The sequence below is a fragment of the Monodon monoceros genome, unplaced genomic scaffold (genome assembly GCF_005190385.1).
Source record: "Monodon monoceros isolate NGI ecotype Baffin Bay Population unplaced genomic scaffold, NGI_Narwhal_1 Super_Scaffold_2, whole genome shotgun sequence".
Taxonomy (NCBI): Eukaryota; Metazoa; Chordata; class Mammalia; order Artiodactyla; family Monodontidae; genus Monodon; species Monodon monoceros.
This window is the reverse complement of record NW_021703776.1, coordinates 13304139-13328362: the sequence shown is the minus strand read 5'-3', so window position 1 is coordinate 13328362 and position 24224 is coordinate 13304139. Positions and strand designations below refer to the sequence as shown.

The following is a 24224-nucleotide window of genomic DNA, read 5'->3' as shown; positions in this document are numbered from 1 at the left end:
TAAAACTCTTACATGCCTTTTCTCGTTTAATTTTTTACATGTGAAAGCCTAAAATAAAACTATGTGAATTGAATGACTAATTTGCACATCAATACAAAATAACCAAATTACCCGTGAAGTATATTAATGATCCAACTAAAGAATTCTACTTGTAGAGATGGAAAGAGAAAATAAGAATGAGAAAAGTAATAATATTTATGATGTAATGTGAGGAACTTTTAAATAGTAAACATTTTGCTACACAATTAAAGTCAACTGTTACAGTTTTCTTTTCTATGAATCTGGAATAGAATTACAAATCTGGCAAGGGTATATTTTTGATGTCTGTGTCTCGAAATATAAATGAAGCTTAAGGAGAGTTTTATCATTTATTGTGCAGGCCACGAAAGCTAGGATATGTATGGTCCTAGTATCATGTCTTGAGTTTAGATTTCTTCATCTGTAAAGTGAGGGGAGATATACGCTATTTCCTCTTCTCAAAAAATAAGCAAGAACCGATAAGGTAAGATCTATAAAGCTTTTTGGCAACCCAGAAGTTGTCGTATAGGAACAAAATTGAATTGCCTGTTTATGGAGTTTAAAGTTCAGCCTAGATAAGGAAGATCTGTAGTGATTGGGGGGAAATTAAAAAGAAGAGAACATAGTCAGATTCTTAGAAAGAAACATGCTGTACAGCCTAGCCTTCTAAAGGAATCAGCCACCGTATCTTTGTCACTTAACTTTTTTTAATCTGAACTGACAGATCACTGGAGAATAACTGTAGGGAATAATCCCCACACTGGCAGAGGGGATGGATTAAATCAACCATGAAAATAAGCACTGGCCCATGTGTCTATAGCCTAAAAGAAATTTGAGTGAACACAGTGCTGTGTTTAAAGCAGGAGCAGTATCCATTGAACTGCCTGTAACATTTTCTCCTGCAAATGCCCATTTGAAGGGAAAGGCAAACACCAATGTTTTGAAAGCCAGGGCACATCTTACTTGCTCTGCTAACTTAAAAAAATTATATTATTTTATTAGCATAGGAATATAAAATAAGCATGTGTCTCCCTTTCCCCCCATATCATGGCTTCATTTTTAGTGAGTATGGCTTCTCTTCTACCCTAAAAAATTTTAAATACCCCTGGGAAAACCATGCTCAATAAATGTTAGCTATAATTTTAAACCTTTTAACCTCCAGTGAAAAGGTGGATTGGCCTTCTGAGAAGAGATTATCAAAGATGTAAATAACTGTTTTTCACATTTAAGGAGGAAAAATAATGGGATTGAATGTTACATGAGCGCTTCTTTGAGTTGCTTTCTATTCCACCCAAATGCATTTTCTGTCATTAAACGAATATGGTATTAAGAAGGAAGGGTGGCATAGTCAGTGACTTACTCTTAATCTCAGACCTCTAAAAACAAACAAACAAAACCCCCTTAATTATCTTGAACTGGAGAATTAGCAGAGCAGTGAGAACTGATACCCAAAGCCTTTGCTAAACTCCGTTTAGAAAAGGAAACCAGTTCTTACTGGAGAGTTAGGATTCTCTGATGAATAAATTTGGCCTCATCCGTTGAGCAAAAGAATTTCAAATCAAGAGTGAATATTTCCGTATACAGTCTATGATCCCTACAGGTTATGGAAAAATTAATCAAGCAAAATCAAGGAACAGAATCTAGAATTCTGGACTTTAGTTAAAATGCACACTCAAACCCTACAAGTTCTAATTTGATATGGTATTACCACCTGAAGAAGACTTGAAAATCTGATGGCAATAGGCAGGAGGGGGTTATTTAAATCTTTTTTTCTGAAGGAAGATCTTATTTTTTAAAGTTTAGTATCAATGGACCCGCATTTTCTTGGCTCATGCTCTACACTATTTGAGGAGAGAATATCCACGCCAGGTTCCTCAGAGCTAAAAATCCCTGACACTGATGCTTTTCCAGTGCTTGGGGAGAGTTCTGCTAGGCCCCAGGTTGTCCTAGTTAGTCATAGAACGTTCCAGCTCTGGTTTCCCATCTTTGAATCTTTCAAGAACATTTTTTGTATTTCTTTCTCCTCTCCTACTAGATGATCTGAAACACTTGGCCTTCAGGGAATTTGCATTTTTTAAGAAATTCATATGCGTGGACCCTCCCAACACCTATTTACATTTTTAATCATCCAAAGATGTATCTTATGCTCACCGGAAGTTTCTCTTTGGCACGAATTAACCAATTTCACCACACTGGATAAGCTTGGTTCTAGATTAATCCATGCAGCCTTAGTAAGGGTAAACTTAAGAATTTCATTAGGCTTATTTTACACTGAAGAGATCTCATTACTTCCTCCAGAGACCCTGATATATAACACATATATTGTGTGTGTGTGTATATATATATATATAAATTATATGTGTATGTATATATACATTTATATATGTGCATTGTGCATATATGTACATTGTATTTATGTATATTGTATGGATATATACATTGTATATATGTACTTATTCATATATATACATTGTACATATGTACATTATGTGTACATATACATTGCATATATGGACATCATCCATATATATGCATTGTACATATGTATATGGTATATATATGTGTACGTTATATATACACTGTGTGTATATATATATACATCGTATATATGTACATTGTGTATGTACATATATATGTGTGTAAAACACTGTCATGTATGACTACATCAGATAGAGACACCTTCAGGTTACTCCTCAGTGGATCCCTCTCAATATTAGTTCCACACACATGCATAAATTTGGGTCAAAGAAAAGCAAGATGATGGGGTTCCGAGGTCACGTGAGTTTGATCAGTGTTAGATGAAGAAATGTTAATCAGGTTTCTTTAATGCTGAAATTCGAAGTCATTAATATTCTGATGCTCATTATGGATTTCCAAAAGTAGGATACAACATGCCATGTCTCATAAATCATTTGACCATGGAACAGTTTCCTTTCATGGGACCTATCTGGTGACTAGCATCCTGTGAAATGGTCTCTGAGAACATGTCTCCGACCATCAGGAACAAATGTCTATTGTGGATTTTTCAAAAGAAGTTTCATGCCTCAATTGGTGTTATCAACAAAGCCCAAGGTGAATTCAGTCCCATTTAAGGTCTAGATCTCAGTGTAAGGAACTCAAGAAACTCAATCCAAATAGTGTCCTGGGATGGATCTGAATATCACAATATCTCAGCTAGACTCCTCTCCACTCTCAGGATTACTCCCCCAAGGCAATCACGTTGAACCATTTCTGGTTTCAGCCTAATAGGTTTACCTGCACATTTCTAAATACTGTCCATTTACCTCTGACTCAATTTATTAGTTTTATGTACCATCTGTTCATTTCTGCTATGGTGTATTTGGGTTTAGCTCACTTATACCATCTCCCACTTTCTCCTCCTCCCTCCTCCTAATAGAAGTATAGAGTTATTTTTTGTTAACTTTGTAACTTTAAATAGCATATTTAAATCTCCATTTGTTCTGTCAACTATAGAGGTGTCTCTTGATTCCCCACTCAGTGCTCTGGTCCTCACTTCCCCTCCTCCCTCCCGCCAACCTCTCACTTCTACCTTGTCAAGGATGATAGCATTTGTATTCTCATTAAATCCTTCCTACTTTGTTTACAGATTGTTTCAAAAAACTGAAGTCTAGTAAACATTCTTAACTTTAATGTGGCTACCTAATTATTTCCTGCAGAGCCAAAATATGTGCTCTGATCAGATGTCCTTCTCAGTCTGGATTTTTGTGCCACTCAAAGAAAATACTCAAATAGACTATCCTTTCATACTCTACCAAGTGCTCAAAATTATGCCACGTTTTATTGCACAATTGAGTCATGTTGTTTGTCTCGTCTCTTGTTTCTTATAAAACTATGCATTTCTTCTTCTATTGTTTGTTGGTTTTGCCTGAAGTGTCTTATTGCCCATCCCTTTTATGATGAGGAGGAGGAGGAGGATGAAAAGAACGGTAAACCTTCTGTAGAAAGTAGTTACCATCTTTCAGCTTCTTACGTTTCCTATAGCATTAAATCCATTCAGTGTTTCTTCTTGGAGCTCAATGACTTCTTGTTCTAGTTTGGAACAGATGCTTCATTTCTAGATTGTGGCTTTCCAGGCAGCTTTTGTTTTCCCTGAAGTTTATAGTTTCCTTTCTTTTTCTTTTTTTCATACTCTCAAATTCTTCCAAAAGCACAAATACTTTATCACTTCCATGGAATCCCCCTTTTCTTCTGGACATATTTCACTAGAGCCCTTCCTTTATGCTGCAGTCTGGACTGGGTACTTACTCTTTAGAACTTCCAGACAGCTGTCATAGTGGGGCTCCCTTGTACTGTTCTTGTGGGGGATGCACACTGCTTCCTGCATGCTAAATCTTCCTCTTTCTTGGTTCACCCCCTTATTTTGCTGAAGTATCTATTCAACTTCCTAAGAAAAAGGTAAGTAAAGATAAGCTCAGTCCTTGTAAGTTCCAAAATGGGCTTTCTTCCACTCTCACTGTTAACAGTTTAGCCAGCAATAAAATTCTTGGCTGGAGATCATTTTCTTTCAGAAGGTAGAAGGCATTGCTCCACTGATTTTAGCTTTTTATTGTTTTGCTAATGAGAAGTATGGTGCCTATTTGCGTTATGTCTCTTTGTATGTGGCCTTTTATTTGTCTCTCTGAACTCTTATTTAGGATTTTAAAAAATCTTTATCTTTGGTGTTCTGCAATTCCATGGGGGAAGTATCAGTATCATGGGGGGTGTTTTTCCTTTCACCTTGGCTGACACTCAGTAGGAGCCTGGATGGACTTCTCAAGACTCGGAAGAGCCATGAAGAGCTCTGTGTATTGGGGTGAGACTGTGAACTGACTGGTTTCTTCAGGGTGACTGAGAAGAGAAGGATGTACTTTGGGGTGCCACATCCACATTGGAAATCCTAATTCTTCCCCAGTTTTTTCAGTTTCTTTAGAGGAGAGCCTTCCCATTATTTTCCTGAGAGTTTAGGCCTAGCTGGGGGCCATTCTGCAGGTGGAGATGTTGGGAGGTCAGCTGTTCCAGAGGAAGGCCTCAGCAAACCCCTGTGGGAATTCAGGGGAACTTGCCACCTTGAGTTCTCAGCCTCCCTGATACATTGCTGGGTGGGTGCAGCTCCCCTTGGGACGGCCCATGCCACCACTTCACCCCTTTGCTTTACAGTGGGCACTTGTCCTCCACTTTTTCCATCTTCCCTATTTAATGGGCATCTAAAAGCAAACAGTATGTCTCAGACTTATGATACTCCAACAAGAGTGTTCCCCTAAATGTCAACAAAGGCAGTAATGGGTGGAAAATTGCTCTTCTATCTCAAAGAAGGTGTTAAGGAATGCTGGAAGATTTCCAGATGTCTGTTTTCTCTTCTTTCCAACCAGTGATTTTTGTTTTGAAATTTTTTGCCAATGGAAGAACAGATTCATTTTTTGAAAAGAAATATCCTCAAACAAACTGCTCAGGTTGAAGGCCAAGGGAAGAGCCTTCCCCTCCTGGATGGGCTGCTAGGAGCCCCAAGGCCAATAGCTCCTGATCCCGTTGGGCGGGGCTGGGGGGCGGGCGTTGGTGCTTTAGAATGCAGACTTTGTCCTACCCTCTGGAATCCACTTGTCTAACAAGTTCCCCAGGCGATTCGGTTCCATAATTTGAGATAGAGTTGGGGAAAACACCTGACCGGAGAAAGAAGCTTGTGTGGCTCAGGCAATACATGGAAAATTTGTGGGAATATGTTCAATGGAAGAATTTCTGTCTTTGTTTTCCCCTGACATCTCAAGAGATACTTAGATCTCTGCCTTAAATGCAAACAAAGCAAATGACAGATTAAAGATATTAGCAGTATTTCTGGAGCTGAGAACACTGACTGCTTGTGAGATGGTTACACATCATGATCTTTGAGGCAGAACTGATTTTGCTTGTTTGGGGCATTGCTGCCAAAATAAAGGCAAATTTTCCAGAAAGTCTTCACCTTCTGTACTTTTTCAAAGTCCCAAGTCCCCAAAATGCCGTTTCCATGTACCTTACAAAAACTTCTGTCTGCCGGTGCATGCTAGGGATGCTGTTAATGAGGGTACCAGGAAGCGTTCCTGACCCGCATCCTTGCTTCAGCTACCTTGGATGTTATTACTTGGTGGGGGGTTGGAAGGAGGGAAGATGTCCAGTTTTACCGACTCAAATTCTTCTGGTTGGGTTGTTCTAGATTCCATTTTTTTCTTCTAGGGATTTCAGTGGGCAAGAAAAGTGAACAGTAAATACAGAGTTAGGGAGGCAAAGGCTACATACATCAGGGAGCACGGGATTTCCTTTTCGGTGCCGCATGAGTTCACTGATTTGTAAGACTGGGGCTGATCTGGGAGTCACTGTCCCCAATTAAGGGACAAAGCCATTTGGAGAACTCTTAGCTGCCACCTGACTATACTCTAGAGACAACACATCACAGAGTTCCATGGGCAACGTAACCTGATACCCTACTTGGTTACTTTCCTTAAAATGTCACCAAGCTGCGCACAGTGTTGGGGCCGCCCAGGGTCTAAGTGTAGAGGAAACATTCTCTCACCACAGAGGCAAACTTGTGACACGAAGCAAGTGTGCTGTGGCCCTTCCCCACCTCCCATCCACTCATACCTCTCACCCCCTTTCCCTCGACCCCATGTCCCTGGTCTTAAAATAACTCATGGCTCACACTCAAATTAGCATCTTTATCCTCAAAATACACATTTATATTTCATATCAGCAGGCTTTAAAAAACATTTTGCCTGCAGCAGGACAGGGCTACAACTGTACACACTTTCTCAGGAGCTGAACGATTCATCACTGAGCAGACACCTTCAAAGCAGCCTTTGTAAGCTGGGGACCTGTGCCACCTCTTCTCAAGAGCAGGGCCATGGAAGGCATCCCTCTACGAGGGAGTAGTTATCTTCGTTCCAACCCTCAGGGGGAAATAGCTTGCCCCTGATTCTGTTCTGTTAAGAGGCTTTGGGAAGTGGCAGACCTAAGACTGAGTCGGCCATAGCGCTCATTAGCTGTGTGAACTCAGGCAGGTCACTTAACCTTTCTGAGCCCAAGTTCTATATGTGTAACATGGCAGTGATATCATCTATCCATATGGTTGTCCTGAAAAGTTAATTCATCCGGGGACTTCCCTGGTGGTCCAGTAGTTAAGACTCCGTGTTTCCAATGCAGGGGGCACGGGTTCGATCCCTGGTCGGGGAACTAAGATCCCACATGCCACATGGTGTGGCCAAAGAAAAAGCTAATTTATCCATTTTAAATGACAGTGCTTTCCAAACTGTGAAGCACTGTCTGATTTTGAACCCAAATTGCAGTCACTGTTCTTGGCCTGTTCAGAGTCCAGCTTCGGCAGCATTTCTAGAGGGGTGTCTCGTGTGTGCCTAGGACTGAATCCACGGTCCACGTTGATAGCAATCCATTGCTTCTGCTGCCAGACCTGTGCCTCTCCCCCTCCAGTGGACACAGCATTTTCCTCCCGGTGCCGCCCGGCATCCTGCAGCCCTGCCCATGTCTGTCCCTTTGCTCTGCCAGGCACAGCCCTAGCCCTGGGGACTACACAGCCGTGCAGAGTGGAGAAGGATTATTTCCTTCCCTCGTGGGGTCCCAAGGCAGTGCGGCTTGGTCTCCAGTGTGCGAATATGGAGAAACAGCTATTAGCTATTAATAATATTGTTATTATTACTATTATTATAGTAAAATACATATAGCATAAAATTTGCCATTTTAACCATCTTAAAGCGTACAATTCAGTGGCATTAAGTACATTCACAATGTTGTCCAACACTCACCACTATGTAGTTCTAGGACTTTTTCATCACCCCCGCCCAGGAGCCCCATACCCACGGGCAGTTACCCGCCAGCCCCTGGCAACCACGAATCTGCTTTCTGTCTCTGTGGATTCGCCTATTCTGTACATTCCATATAAACGCAACTATCCAGGATGTGGTCTTTGGCATCTGGCTTCTTGCCCTTAGCAAGAAGTTCAAGGTTGCCCTTTGTGTTTTTACTTGGTGCTCTTTCCCTCCCTAGGACCAGGCTTGCACCAGGGGACTGGGCTAAGGATGGGCTTGAAAAGCCATTACCATCACGCTCTTTGCAGGATTCCTGGTCACTTGCAGTGATAAACCCCGCCCACTTCCCTCCTCCTTAGCACGGGTCCTCTCCCCTCTGTAAGTGTATTGCTATAAGGCAACTCAGGTCCCAGCCAGGCCCAGAGCTTGTAATCCTTCCCAGCAGACTCTCAAACCCAAGCCTCCAGTTTGCCAACCACGCCCACAGATCCCCGAACCTGGAAAGTCCCAGAAAATGCTGACACTGAGCCCCTGACTACACTGATTATAATAGTCTGATGTTGTACTTTGCGTTAACAAAGTTGAGTGAGCGTGTTGCTAAGAATCACGCTTCCTTTAGCATTTGAGTCCTAATCGGCTTTCTGTGAATCCCGAGGTGTTTCAGTACCTTGCAAAGTACAAGAAACGTTTGTATTTCTCCAGCATCATTCACGGCCTTGCCCTTCATGGGCAGGTAAAATTCACGGCCTTGCCCTTCATGGGCAGGTAGAGAGAATGAGTTTACTTTCCGTTTCTCTGCCTTGGAAGTAATTGTATGTAAAGCCCATCCCATATAGTTCTGATACCTCTGTGGTGGAGCTTTATTTATGTGCCTGGTTTCCTGAGAACACCTTTAACAAAGATCCCAAAGAAGAAAATGTTTTCCCTAAATTAGTTGATATATAGAAACTGAACAAATGGAGACATGCAAGCTTCTTGACTTCTCCTTTGTGATATTAAATTATTTATTTGGGAAGTTCCGATCCACTCTAGGAAATTCCAAGTTCGATAGAAAATTGTTTTGTGTTTCTTTTTCAAAATTGTAAGTTTTTAAAATTTCAAACATCCTAATGAAAACTTCTGTGCCTCTCTTTTAGTTCTTTCATGCCTACTGTTAATGTAGTTAAATTTTATATTAAACATTGGCCCATGGAGTGTATAGTAACCAGACATAGAGGAAATAATCATAAAAGGACATAAATACCAGGGAAGAAAGTAAAGTCTTAAATCTTCTGTGAAATAGGGTCAAAGCTTTACCCCCAACAATCATCATTTTATCTGCAAACATCCTCTGTAGTTCAAATATGTCCTTGAACCTTCCTAACTTGTATCTGTATCTCAGTATGCTTTATACAATGAGCGATTTAGAGGCTCCATATTTTAGTATTTTTTTGCTTTTGTTTTCATATTATTATGTAGGTGCCTTTGGCATTTTTTAGACCAGAGTGGCATTCTTATACAGCCCCCTCACGCTTTTCTTTGCATTCAGTACATACCTGAACATATTTTGTTGTCCATCATTTCTTGCTTGCAAATGTCAAATTAGTTCATGTAACTCAAAGAGGTTTAGTTTAGGTTAATGCCTTTCCAGGCAAGATGCAGGTTATGGGAAAGACATAGCCAAGCAATGTGAACTCACCAACATCAAGAAACGAAGACATATTTGGGAGCACGTCTCATTAGTAGGTTAGGCTCTGCTGCACCTACCCGTCTGCCAATGTCTATCTGCCAATATTCCCCAGTCTTTCCTGTTTTCAAATGCTGATTTAGATAAATGCTTTTCTAACCAAAATGAAACAGTATGGTATTTAAGTCAACCATGAAAATAAGCACTGACATACGTGCCCCCCACCTGAAAGAAATCAGGACAGGTTTGATTTGAATCAGGCAGGAGGCCAGATGCAATCAGGTTCCCAAAGTCTATAACTCCACCAAAAGAAGAGCTCAGGCCCCACTCCCCCAGGACCCTCCCTCCAGATTGCAGAAGATCCTGGGGGGTCAGAATTGAGCTGGGTTCCCAGCTGTTCAATAAAATGTGATTTTGTACAATAGGAGCAGGGAGAGGGGAAAATGGCAAAGCCAGATCATTCTCTTAAAGTTCCGATAAATGGGATGCTAACTGGGTATTATTTTTTTTAATATGGACTTTATTTCTTAAAGCAGTTTTAGGTTTGCAGCACAACTGAGCAGAAAGTTCAGAGTCCCCATTGACCGGGTATTTTCCAGCCCTGTCTCTCACAAGCCGTCTCTACCTGTAGAGTCCCAGAGCACTCTGGATTTAAATGAAAGGCAGGACGCACACTGGGCTGAGTGTTTGAACGGATCTAGAGTAACTCACTGACCCAGTGAGGACTTGCCATCCCCACTGGTCCAACATGGAAGCTCTACATGGACCTGAGAGCACAGAATTGGTATTTGGTGCCCCTGGGAAAGGTCAAGCTCTCATTTCATCAATACAGCTATGCCTTGCTTGAAACAAACCTGATTATATATTTAAAATCTGACTTATACCAGTGGTGAATTGAGAGTGATCCATCTTCCCACCACTTTCAAAGACAGGCTCCCACCTCTCTAAGGTCTAAAATCAACAAAACGGCCCAAAGTTTCTGTTCCAGGCAGTCCATTCTCCACACTGTCCTTCAGAAACATCACCTAAGCCATACTGTCATCTGGGTGCCTCTCCAGCCTGGAATATCCTCTCCTCCTTCCTTCTGGGTATAGAATTCACTCTCTTGAGCCCTCTCGGTCCTCAGGAACACTGCCTTGGCCTCTCTAACCCACAGAGAAACCCCTCTCCTCATTTTCCTGGACCTTTTGGTTAGTTTCCACACTGTTGACCATTTAGGCAATTAACTGAGATGTATCAAGCATCTCAGTTAATTAGCAGGACTGTAACAGGCACCCCAAACCTGATTATTTCTTACAAGTTAATCTTATATCCACAAATATACTATAAACTCCTTAAAGTCAGGACTATGTCTCCCTGTTAAATCCTACGTACTACCAGACACAGCATTAGTGCCTAGCTGGTGTTTTCATTTCACAAAATGATTCTTAATTTTACAAAAATAGTCCCTGGTTGACTTCCTTACAGAGAAACTTCTTCAGATGTGCTCAACATAAGGTTCAAAATACATATATTTTTTAAGAACGTCTTTGTTGTATGAAGTCAGGTGTATGATATGTCACTTTACAGAACCACTAGATTTTTTTTTTTTTTAATGGGGACTAGTTTAATGTTGCAAACAGGAGTTACTACTTTTGGGAATCTTGACTAATTCTAAGTAGGGCAGGAACAGGATAGCATTGCAGCCAAGGCCTGTGGGTTCAACATTGATCCTTATATTTAGTTGTAGGCTTATTAGAAAGCTTTTAGGCTGATATTCAGGCAAAGAAAAAAGTGAACTTGTAGCAGTCTTTTCTCTAGATCATTCTTTGGCCGAACTGTTTTTCTGCTGCAGAAATTGTTCAGGGCTAGATGGGCACATGGGAACAAATATAGTGAGCTCGGTGTTAAGACAACTTATCCCACCAACGCTTACTTTTCACAGAACAAGGAAAAATCTGGAAAGATGACTTCATCCTCTCGGTTCCTGGCTTGTCCTTGAGGTGCCAGTGTGACCAGTCACCACAGTGCACAGTCGCTGACTATAACCCTTCTGGTGTGGGGCTGTGTCTCTCTGATGAGCAGGCAAAAAGTTCAGACTCAGGCTTTTGATTCTGCAAAACTAAGAAGCATGTACTATCTTTAAATTTTTTTTAAAAACGGTAGAAACTTGAAACTCAATGTCTAAGCACATTGGTGGAGGTCTGAAGCAGCGAGTAGAAATGACACCATTAGTGGTATCGATGATGAAAAGGAGATTACGAACACTTTAGCTTTCTGTTCTTAACTCCATTTGAGCATTTGCCAAAAGAATTAAATGGGTTGAACTTTAAAAACCTAAATCAGATCTTGAAAGTCTAAGTGTATTTCCCAAGCAGCGTGGAAAGGAAGAGAGGGAGAAAGTACTTAAAAATTACCTCTGTTCCTAGTACACCCGCTTGGTTTGCTCTGTCCCTTTGGAAGTAATGCCTGATGGGTTACACTCTGGTCCTCCCTAAACTTTAAAATTTCCCTGAGAAGTGACTCTTGTTCTCGCAGTGCACCGCAACCCTCTGAAATACCACGGAGTTTCAGGGCATGAGGGTAAACTTTTTCTACGGGGGAGCCGTCTCGGCTCGCGGGGTGCCGGCTGTCAAAGGCACAGCACGCGGTTTGGTCGTGTACGTTTCAGCTCCACGTGTTTGTTTCAGCTCCACGTTCCTTCTGTCTCCTCGCAGCTACCTCATCCCTCAACTCCCAACTGCAGCAGCTCCAGCAGCTGCAGCAGCTCCAACAGCCGCCGCCGCCGCCGCCGCCGCCCGCCCCGCCGGGCAGCCAGCACCCGCAGGTGCCCCCGCAGTCCCAGCCGCCGCCGCCGCCCGCCTCCCAGCCGCCGCCGGCTCCTCCCGCCCACCCTCACCCCCAGAACCGGAACCAACCGTCTCCAACTCAGCAGAGCTCCAGCTCCCCTCAGAAAGCCAGCCAGTCTCCGGGACACGGCCTCCCGTCGCCGCTCACGCCACCCAATCCTCTGCAGGTACGCGCCCCGCCCAGGGCCCAGGGGACCGGGCCGCCGGGTGGCGCCCTCCCCGGAGGCAGAGGGCAGGCCAAACTTAGCATCCACTTCCGCAGCGTCTAATTCAAATTGATCTCTTAGAAGGAGGGAAGAGGGAGCAGATAGCGGGCAACTGGGGATGCATGTAAACGAAACAAATAGTAGCCCATTGACGTTGCCCTCCAAAGGAGAAATGTTATCTGTTTCCTCCTGTGAGAGGCCAGCACAGTAAGTGCGCTTGTAGCCTGTAATAACTCCACTTTATGATACTTTCTGAAGGCAGCAAAGATAGCATCCAATTAAAATTATTACTAGCAGAGCTTTGTAGCCCCGTGGAGAACTGCATCTCCTGTCCATGAGGCATGGTGGTTATTTCTCTATATTATGAATACAGCAGTGTCTACCTTAAGTACTTGGTGCTCTTTTGTTTCTATTTTTCCAAAGACTCTCTGGGGTTAGGAAGGTAAAGAAATTTAGCCCCGGTCTTATGTCCCAGATTCCAACCATTACTCCATGGATTAACAAGTACTCTAAATTCATGCCGAGACCCTCCACAAATATGCATCTTTATAAAATAATAAAGCTTCCGTCCATTTACTTTATTGCTGTGAAGCTGAGGACATCCAAAATAGAATTTGAGGCTAATCGTGAAGGCTCATCTTTAATCTACTGTCATCGAGGAGCAATGAACAGGAGCATTCAGGAATATATAATTCTAACATTCAGAAACTCATTTTTAACTTAGATGCCTTTAAAATAAATGAGCTTTAAAAGATAATGACTCTGATGTCAACAGATCAGATCCAGACATTAATAGCTCAGTTTTGGACTTAAAAAACATAATGATGTTTTCTTCCAGGAAGATTTCAGATGATTTAGTACATTTGTAGTGCAGTGACACATTCCCACAGAGTGGAAAGCCTATGCACTCATTTCAAAGGCCAGCTCACCTCCCTCCTGGATGGTGGGTGCTCACACTGCAGTCATTCCAGCCCTGCCCCACCTGAGGACAAGAGTGATGTTATCCTTTGGTCTGAAACAGCAAAGTATGCAGAATCAAGATAAATTGGCCTGCAGACAGAAAGGCCAGTGGATTAGAGACTTAGTGTTTTAGAACCGATTTAATTTGTTGTCCTGTAACTTTGTTTCTGTGTGTTTGGCTTCTCAGTGGTGGCCCAAATTTTCTTGGAAATGGAAACATTCGGGTGTGATGAGTAATTGTCTTCCTTGGCACTTGGGTCATGGCTACTTGCAGTGTGAGCATTTTCTCCAGTTGAGCTTGAAGGTGTATTTTTAAAAATCTTACAAGTATGAGACAACACAATACCTTTGACATAAGACTGAAATGAACACAGGCTAAAAAACTCTTGCTTGTACACTTGACATCTATGGGGAGAGTAGGTCTAATCAAATTTACCAGATGCATGATGAGAGCAATCCTAATGTTTTCAGCATTTGGAATTCAACTCTGATTATTCCCAAGAATGAGTTTAATGCTTTTTTAAGAGCAGTTAAATTAGATCTATCTCAACACCCTGTGATTAAACATTTCCTCTACACGAGCCATCAAAATACGTGAAATTGCCAAAGAAAACACATGTCCTTCTCTGAGGGGTGAGACTACTTAGTCCTGCCCCTAGTTGGCCTACTTAGTCCAGTATTCTGTAGAGTGCAGTGAAAGCTTTGAGTCCTGTGGGCATCAGCCTTCTCAGAACACAGTCAACACCTTACAAATCTCTATCGGCCAGTAAAAGGCAAGTGTAGACTACCCATTTGGATAGCTGTTGACAGGACATTAGATGAGATGACCGCTCAGCCTCATGAAAAACAAATGCTGCAAGGAGAATTTCCCAAAGTTCTCCTAATAGTTTCCATGGAAATCTGGGAGCTGTTTCGTTTTTTGTTTTTGCAAGAAAAGAAGCCTCAGAATCACATTTATTTCTGTATAACCCTGAGAGAATATTCTAATTTTTCACTGTTGGAGTTTTAACTTACAAACTTACTAAGTATATTGATGAGATAATATTCTTCTGTGGGTCTAATGAATGACCACTGAATGGGTGATGTGGTGAAACTTTAAAAAATATTACTGAGTAGATAGAGAACTAATTTTGAATAAGTCTACATCAGTAGGCATAAAACGATTTTTTTTTTCCTTTCACGATAGGCATGTGTAAAGGAAATTGAGAATGCCATGGTTTTGAAATATCAGTTTTTCTCTACACTAGCTGAAGGGTTTTTGAATTTGTGGAACATGGAATGTTTGAACTTTTGAAAAAGAAAACTATTTAGAAGGAACTGAAAGATATTTAACTCTCAAAGGTAACAATCTTTATGAACTAGAATAGAGTGTTTGTGTTTGAAGGTTTTTAAGAGACTAATGTTCAACTAACTTCATATATGACAGCTTAAATTCTACTTTACAGTTCTTTATTTTCATATGGGCTTTGTCTTTTTATGTTATTCAAAATCTGTCTGAGACATGTTAGTTTAGAACATGCAACCTAGATTGTCAGAGGAAGCCAATAATTCAGAAGGATTTTGTTTAAAAAAAACCCACAAAACTTTGAAGGATAATAATCATTTCTCAAACTGTACAGATGCTGTCATATCTTCAGAAAAAATAATAAATGAAAGTAGCTTGTATAGGTATATTTGGTGAGGTTATTCCTCAAGATGAAAAAAAAAATTAATAGTGCTGGCAGGTAGTAAGACTCTAGACTAAAATTCCCCAAATACTTCTGGTCAGGTTTTTGTCTAATACTGCAATAAAATTTGTTTCACTCTTTTACTCAAGTCCATAAAATGGATTGCATTTCCAAAACCAGGTTGTTGTTTCAAGACGGATATGAGTCTAAAGTATTATCACTTCAGAGAACTAATTTTGATTGCTCAGGGTTATGGGAGGGCTGGTGGTCCAGCATGGATACCAGAAGCTGGCCCCTGGAAGCCTGTCTTTAAACTCTTCACGGAGAATCAAGGCCCACTCACCCACAACTTCATTCTCAGGAGGGATGAGAAGTTCTAAACAGGGATTATAAGTGCAAATGTCTTCAGGGGCCAGGCAGTCCATATAAATAAGTAAAGCAGACTTAAGTATAAAACCCAAAATAAAAATTTGAAAACAGTGTGTGGGACAAAAAAATGCATCTGTGAGTTGAATTTAACCATTAGGTTCCAGGATGGATATCAATCCATACTCTTATTTTTGTACAACCCACCTGCCACAGGCTGCATCAGAATCTATAACCAGAAATATAGAGTGTGTTGGGTAGAAGCAGATCAGAAACATAAGTGGAAGCGACTTCTTTTTTTTTTTTTTACATCTTTATTGGAGTACAATTGCTTTACAGTCGTGTGTTAGTTTCTGCTTTATAACAAAGTGAATCAGTTATACATATACATATGTCCCCATATCTCTTCCCTCTTGCATCTCCCTCCCTCCCACCCTGCCTATCCCACCCCTCTAGGTGGTCACAAAGCACCGAGCTAATCTCCCTGTGGAAGCAACTTCTTGAGGGGAAAGATACGGTCTAATCATTCCTGGGTAGAAAAAACAATACACAGCTTTAATTTCAATATATGATATTGATCTGGATAAAGACCCCATAAGCCTAAGAATGGTGAAATACCTCCTTCCTATGACCTCTGAGATGGCTTTTCTTGAGACTTTTCCTTGGGAGTTTTTAACTTGTACTAAGGAAATTCCAAACATTGTGTGGAAGGCCTGGTATTTTCCTTCACGAGTGATCTGGAAATGAGCTGGACATAGTTGGAACCTAGTCATGGTGCCATGTGAAGAGGGAGCTTGTTCTAATTCTGACCCTGCTTCCAGCTAACTCACAAATGGAACAAGTTCTTTGGACTTCATTTTCCTCATCTGTTAAATGTGTGCTGAATATGATTTTTAAGATCCTTTTCAGGTCCTTGAGTCTATGATCTAAATGTTGGTAGGCCTCTAGAATTTTCTTGGATACTGAAAACCCAATGGTCCTGAAGATTCTCTGAGTATTCTTCAAGGTCAGGTTAATTTCTTCCCACTCGCTGGGTGGCAGAGTAGAAAGAAAGTAAGGACAAACATAAGTGGGGTAATGATAGCAGAAGCAGATTTTATCTTAGCCAGAGAGTCCAAATTAAAGTCAAGTTTTCATCCTCAGAGAGTCACCGCTGTAAACTCTGGTCCCTGGTTGCTTTTTCATACGTATACATTAGAGAAGCTTAAGAAACCAAATGCTGCATTTAACCTTGGCCTTCTGCATACCGTCTTGCATGGCAGGAAGCAGGATCATCTTTTCCTTTTCTTGTTGTATTGCACATTTTAATAAAAAAAAAAAAAACAGAGAGAGAGAGAGACAAGTGGAAGCAGTTAGGGGGGAGAAAGCTATCTGTGCTTATATGAGGAATGAGGAGCACGGTCAGCTCCTCGGGGTGAAGTTGCTCGAGAGAGCGTAAAATTGTTCCCGACCACGTGCATTTGCTAATGTAAAGGTCTTGTTACCACTCAGGCATCCAGGAGTAAAACTGCATTCAGATTCCACGTCTGCAATGCAGCAACTCAGCCTCCTGATCTTCTCGTGTGGGATGTTTCCCCCTCCCCCAGCAAACTTTCAGTACTACTTTCCAGAGTGATGGAGAGGGTGGTATATCATCACTTTTTCAAACAAAGAGCCAAAGCCCTCAAGAAGGAGTTAGGCCTACATGATTTCCATCCTTTTAAAGCAAATGGTCTCCAAGCGTGTCTCCTTCCTATAGAAAAGGCCCAGTGCCTGGGGCCAACCCCCTCTCTCCCCAGCAGTTAGTCTTAATTTAACACAATATTAGTCAAACCTTGGTGGGTCTAAGTTTTTTTTCATCTATAAATAGAGGAGGTAAAATTAAATACTTTCTGGAACTCTTTCCCTTTTATTTGGAGTTTTATGTTACAAACCTCTAAAACTCACTTGAGTGACCTATGCAGGTACAGGGGAGAAAAAACTTTTTTTCCTCTATTCATCCTAGGTTCTCAAGCTAGGGGCCTGTAAAGTAGACTAACAAGGGACAGATTAAGAAGAGAAAAACAAACAAAAGTTTATGACACATGCATTGTGCATACACATGGGAGCAGTTAGTGATGAGTAACTCAAAAGGGTGGTTAAAACTCGGGCCTATATAGCATCTTAACAAAAGAACAGTACATTTTTAGAGAAGTGACAAGACCGAGGAAAAGGACTGTGAGCTTCTAAGTGTGGCAAACTGTGGGGGGGGGGGGCAAATACATGGGGAAACTCATAGTAGATGAGCAAGATTTGTTATACAGATTCTTCTGGTGCCATCTCTGGGCTGATAAGGGTCTAGACTTGTCTCCAGTAATTAACTCCTGTCCTTCCTGGTAGAGAGGGGAGGGGAGCCACCTTTACAAATTTATGTCCCGCTTTTAGGCAAAACAGGAGGTTGGCAGAGAGCTTTTCTTGTATCTACTGATTCTCAGTTCCCTTCAGTGCAAAATAATCCTCATGTCCAAGTGGCATATTTTGGGATGGCATATTCTGGTACCTTTGGCAGGCATATTTATATAACCCCTCTGTGGTCATTATAAATTCTAGTAGAACTCAGTCTACACAGGGCTGGATCAAGTGTAAAATTCTCCTCGCCTGGACCAAGACTAAGATAAGACAAGTGAGGCGTTCATTCTCAGATGCAGAATCAAAGCGCACCCAAAACTGCAGTCATCAAGAGAGGTCATATTTTAATTCAGTCTTTAAAAAATCAAAATGAATGCCAAAATCCATGATGAACTAAATATCGTATTTTAAAATATAGGATCAGTAACAGTATTGAGCCATATTGGAGTCTGAGGCAAAAGGAAAAATCAGTAACACTGATTTTGTTGGTCATAAATTTTTTGCATTCATTTTGATTTTTTTTTAAATATTGCATTAGGTGTTATTCATCTTGTTCAGTGTGGGGGGGCACACCCTTAAATTCTTTTTTTAATTTGCATATTTATTTATTTATGGCTGCGTCGGGTCTTCGTTGCTGCTCGTGGGCTTTCTCTAGTTGCGGCGAGCGGGCTTCTCATTGCAGTGGCTTCTCTTGTTGTGGAGCACAGGCTCTAGGCGTGCAGGCTTCAAAAGTTGTGGCACACAGGCTCAGTAGTTGTGGCGCGTGGGCTTAGTTGCTCCGCGGCATGTGGGATCTTCCCGGACCAGGGTTCGAACCTGTGTCCCCTGCATTGGCAGGCGGATTCTTAACCACTGCGCCACCAGGGAAACCCAACACCCTTAAATTTTGTGCCTGAAATGAGTTCCTCACTTGTCTCAGCTTGGCTACCAGCCGTGTAAATGATTTACTTAGCAAATACTCTCCAAGGTCAATGGCATTCTGTGCACTGGAAATTTCAACCAGGTGTTGGATGCCACTTTCTAGTTGAACTTGAAAATCGTACCGAATTTTGCACAGTAGAAAAACAAGTGCATGTTGGATAATGGATTGGGACAGGGAGGTGCCGTAGAAGCCCATCCTCCTGTGTATTGTACAGGTCTAATAAACCAATCACTTTTTATTGAATTGAAAGGTTACGACAATCAAAACACTTCTTTGGCTGATATTTTTCACTGAACTAATTTATGGTTTATGAGATTAAGTAAGTTTGGTGAAAATGACAGAAGTATTACTATGTAGACAACATTCTCCCAGAGCAACCCAGGCCATGAGGACCTTTTAAAAACTGGAATTGTCCACACGGAGTGAGTAAGTCTTCCTCTTAGTCAAAGGAAATGTCATTATTATGGACGAGAAAATCCATCTAAGCCCAGAGGGTTCTCATGAAGATTAAACATAACATACTAATGAAAATGCTTTGTAGGCTATACATTTGTTAAGCAAATGTTAATTATACTACAGATACGGAAGAGTATGAATTTATTTCTGTTTATTTGACTATCCAGTAAATGGAGGGCTTCATTCATGATTCCCTCATTCAGCAAGAGGTTGGGTGAGAAACGGGAATCCCTTTATCCAACCGTATTCAGCCCTGAATAAAATAAACAAAACATATTTAGCTACATTCTTGGCAAGGGACAATTTTTCCTTTTATGAAAGAAAGAAAATCTGCTTTAAAAAAAAAAACCCGCAGTTCAACATTACTGACATTTCAAAGAATTTATTAGAAGCATTTGAGATCCAGGAGGAACAACAAAGTTTATATTGCTTTGAGAGTGGCAGGGGGAAAAATTAGTTTACCAAGTATATACTTATATACTGTGGTACTTCTTTGTCATTGTCTAGATGTACCATTCCTGGCCACTGCTCCATAGATTAGTCAAATCATGTAGAAAGGGGTTTAGCAAAGAAGGTGGTATGTTCACACCACTGACTTTGGAAGCTCACATCAAGTAGCAATAGATGGAAAGGATGCCAGACTCAAAAGGGGCCGTGGAAAGATTCCTGCAGCATTTGAACATGGCAAGTTACACCTCAAGTAAACAGCACCAACTCTGATCGCGACAGTGGGGCAGATCCCTGGCTTGTCCGCAGCAAGTTCAGCGGTGAGCGTGGAGCCACATACCCAGCTTGGGTCCCATCACTGTCTGTTGGATGTAGCTGATAAGCTAATCCTAAAGTCTAGTTCAGAATGCTTCTGAAACAGTTTTGCCTGCATGTGCATAGATACAGGTGGCAGTGTGAGCTGCCCCAAATGTGCTGGCTGGCATTTCGCTCTGAATAAGCAAGACATAGCCAATATTTATGTTAACTTAATACAATATTCTTCTGCTTTCATGATCAAGTGTTTCTTCTTGTAGTTTAGCCTCAGTTCATTTCCTATAGGCTTGAGGAAAATTTTCCACAGGCTTTTACTTTTGTAGTTTATTTTATTATTTTTTTTACATATACATGTATCTATTCTTTTTCAAATTCTTTTCCCATTTAGGCTTTTATGGAATATTGAGCAGAGTTCCCTGTGCTATACAGTAGGTCCTTGTTGGTTATCTCTTTTAAATATAGCAGTGCATGCATGTCAGTCCCAAACTCTCAGTCTGTCCCTCCTTCCCCCTCCCCCCGGTAACTATAAGTTCATTCTCTAAGTCTGTGAGTCTGTTTCTGTTTTGTAAATAAGTTCATTTGTATCATGTTTTTAGATTCCGCATATAAGTGAAATCACATGATATTTGTCTTTCTCTGTCTGACTTCACTTACTATCACTTCATGATAATCTCCAGGTCCATCCATGTAGCTGCAAATGGCATTATTTCATTCTTTTCAATGGCTGAGTAATATTCCATTGTGTATAGGTACCGCATCTTCCTTACCCATTCATCTGTCGATGGACATTTATGTTGCTTCAATGTCTTGGCTATTGTAAACAGTGCTGCTCTGAATGTTGGGGTGCATGTATCCTTTCGATCCATGTTTTTCTCCGGATATATACTGGGATTGCTGGATCATACAGTAGCTCTATTTTTAGTTTTTTAAGGAACTTTCATACTGTTTTCCATAGTAGCTATACCAGTTTACATTCCCACCAACAGTGTAGGAGGGTTCTCTTTTCTCCACACCCTCTCCAGCTTTTATTGTTTATAGATTTTTTGATGATGACCATTCTGACTGGTGTAGGTGACATCTCACTGTAGTTTTTAAAAGTCCACAGGCTTTTAAATTGACTCCCAAAGTATAGGCTTGCAAGTGAATATTCTCCAGATTGTAAAGAAAGCACTTTTGCCATTATCTGCATTTATTAAGCACCTATGAGGCGCACTGTGGCCTTAAGCAAGGTTTGCAGAACAGCATAATGCCATAGGGCAAGCATGATCTTCTTTTTTATTTTGAATATTTATTTATTTATTTCTGGCTGCCTCGGGTCTTAGTTGCAGTGCACAGGCTCTTTGTTGTGGCGTGGGCTTCTCTCCGGTTGTGCTGCGAAGACTCAGTAGTTGTGGCATGCGGCCTCTCTAGCTGTGGCTCGCGTGCTCAGTAGTTGCAGTGCGTGGGCTCAGCTGCCCCACAGCATGTGGGATCCTAGTTCCCCGACCAAGGATGGAACCTGTGTCCCCCACGTTGCAGGGCGGACTCTTAACCACTGTACCGCCAGGGAGGTACCAAGCATGGTCTTTAGAAGCAAGACAGACCTGGGCTCAGATGCTGGTTCTGCTGGGCAGTTAGGTGAGGTCAACCCATCCTTTCGAGCCTCAGTTTCCTCATTGGTTGGAGAGTCGTTGTGAGGATTAAATGAGATGATTTGTATGAGAGTATCTTCAGTTCCTAATAGCTGGCCCACAAAAAATATCAATATCCTGCCTGCCTCTTTGCCTTCCTTGACTATAGATATTATAATCCAAGGAGGACTGTGAGACAAAGAGACCCACTTGAAGTTGAACAAAGAGCAAATAGTCATGGGATTTATAATGCACATGTACACCACAAAATTATACACGGTACGCTACGTGAAACCCCTAACAAGCTAGAATGCGGCTAATAATGACATGTGAGTTTTGTCGCGTCAGAGAGGTTTGGAGGATTTCCGAGGAGGGGGACTTAGCAGAGGGAGGGTAGAGCTCATGCCGTACAGGTCAGGGCTGCACTAAGGCCTAGGAGACGTGTGGAGATTAAAGGATTCCCACTTCAACCCACAGAACCTCGCTTTCTTCATCAATATAAATAAGAACCAAAATCTCCTATTTCCTTCTAAATTCCCAAAGTTGTGCTTTTTAGTGTGTGAGTAAACAGGAAGAACCTTGGTGTTGCTGGCTCTGCCCCTCACTAGCTGTGTGACCTTGGGCAAGTCACCTAATCTCTGGGACTCAGTGTGTCACTTATTACATGGAAAGTTTATAGTAGATAATCTTTAAGTCTGTTCCAGCTTTTCAGTCTATTTATGAAATAACACAAATAAGGTGGTTTGAATTATGCGGGAAGAAAGAACTATGTATGTAAAACACCGTTACCCACGACACGTATGTAGGACTCGAGAGATACTCCTGATGCTATTTGGCTAATATTTGCAGTGTGTTTTGAAATTTACAAAGTGCATTTTTATATACATTATTTCATGCATTTGGCCTCATGGGTTCACAGTTCTAATAATCATTAGCATTTTTCAACGGTATCTTTTACTCTCTAAGGACTTCAGCCTCTCATTTTCTTCTCCCAACAACCCAGAAGAGACAAAAATCATCTTCATTCAAATTCAAGGAAATAAGCGTGTTAGAAAGTTGAAACAGCTTCCTCAGCATCATTGTCAGACCTCAGAGCACCTCCGTTTATATTTTACCCTCTCTGCAATGTTCATTTGGGCTGTTGGTGAAATATTTTTTTTTCCTTATTTGGCTTCCAGCATTTTCTAAGGCAGCATTTCTCAAAGTGTCTTCTACAAATTTCTAGTCCAAAGAGATTTTATTGAAAATGGATTCCACAGTTTTTGGGATTCCAGCTTTTTTATTTTTCCCCTTTTACACAAAACAAAGTAGAAGAAATAATACAGGATTAAAACTGCAAAAGTAGTTAATTGGCAGAACACACATACACACAAAAATCCAGATAGGAAGACAAGCTTATTTACAATGAGGCAACACATGTAAATTACAGTCGTTTGTATACAAAACCTTAAAAAAGAAAAGTCAAACATATGCTACATGAGAGCCACTCTTTACAGCAATATTGAAGGGGAGAAAACAGCACTTATTTAGGAACAGATATACCACAAGGTCCAGGTTTTACAGCATCAGTGCAATAAATTCACAAAACTATATTACAGACAGTTAATCAGTTTAAGAACTGTTCCCAAATATGTCACATTTCCAGCCCTCAGAGGTTCATTCCTACAGATTTCAACTACTCCATCTATTGGGACCAAAAGCAGCCAGTGTTACCATAAAATGAGAATCTTAAGGCTTACCTTTAAAGGCTTATTCTGGTCTTGAAAAACTAGTAGGATTTTCTACTGAAATGAATCTTGACTAAACACAGGATGAGTTTTGTTCTTTATTGGCTGGTCTTGGAGTGAAGGTCATAGACATGACTCTTAACCTATTATGTATGTACTTTAGTTTCAGTTAGCTGAAAATCTGAAGTTAAAAGTATGCTAAAAATCCTAAATACCATCTTGCGTAAGCCTGCTACTAAAAAGCCTTTAAGGATGTACTAAGTTCAAGTTTAAGTGCAAGGGAACAAGAGTTCTAAGCCTGTCAGATTCCCCATTTGGGAGGAAGGACCAATGTTTCCAACAAATTGCTAAATCCTGCACAAGGGAGAAGCCAACACATACTAGGCCATGGAATTAGGTTCATTTTATTCCACGAGGATTCTTCTCCCACGGTATCGAAACAGAATGAGGAGTGAATCTTAATTGGTCTCGTGGTAAACTTGGTTTCTGTATTCATGAAGCCAGACAGCTGTTTAAGCAGAGTGTGGAGGCAGACAGTAGAACCAGCTTCCTGTGGTCACAGACCACTATCTTGTACCCAGCTAAAGCAAAGATCAAGTTGAACAGTTATCTCAATCCACTGCTAACTGTACTAAAGGATGAAGTTCACCACTATATTATTTTAAAAGTAAGAGTTCAGTTAACCCTGGGTGAGAAAAACCAAGACAAGTGGTAATGATGAACGAGTTGTCCATATAAGGCCAGCGGATGAGAGCACACCCGTGAAGACACTGGACATAAAGCCTTACTTGGCAAGTCGGAATTTCTACTAACTAAGGGCAGAATGAGGGACAGCAAAGAGCTACATCTGTAATGTTTTAGTATCCAGACAGCATAACAGAC

General features: G+C 41.2%; 1 protein-coding gene across 2 annotated transcripts in view; it reads left to right on the top strand.

Annotated features, from left to right (window-relative positions):
- POU6F2 (POU class 6 homeobox 2) overlaps positions 1-24224 on the top strand; it is a 360760-nt gene that overhangs the window by 227027 nt on the left and 109509 nt on the right. For both annotated transcript variants that reach the window (XM_029234024.1, XM_029234025.1), the window contains exon 4: positions 12168-12466. In XM_029234024.1, the coding sequence (XP_029089857.1) occupies positions 12168-12466 (299 nt within the window). The remainder of the gene's footprint in view (positions 1-12167; positions 12467-24224) is intronic.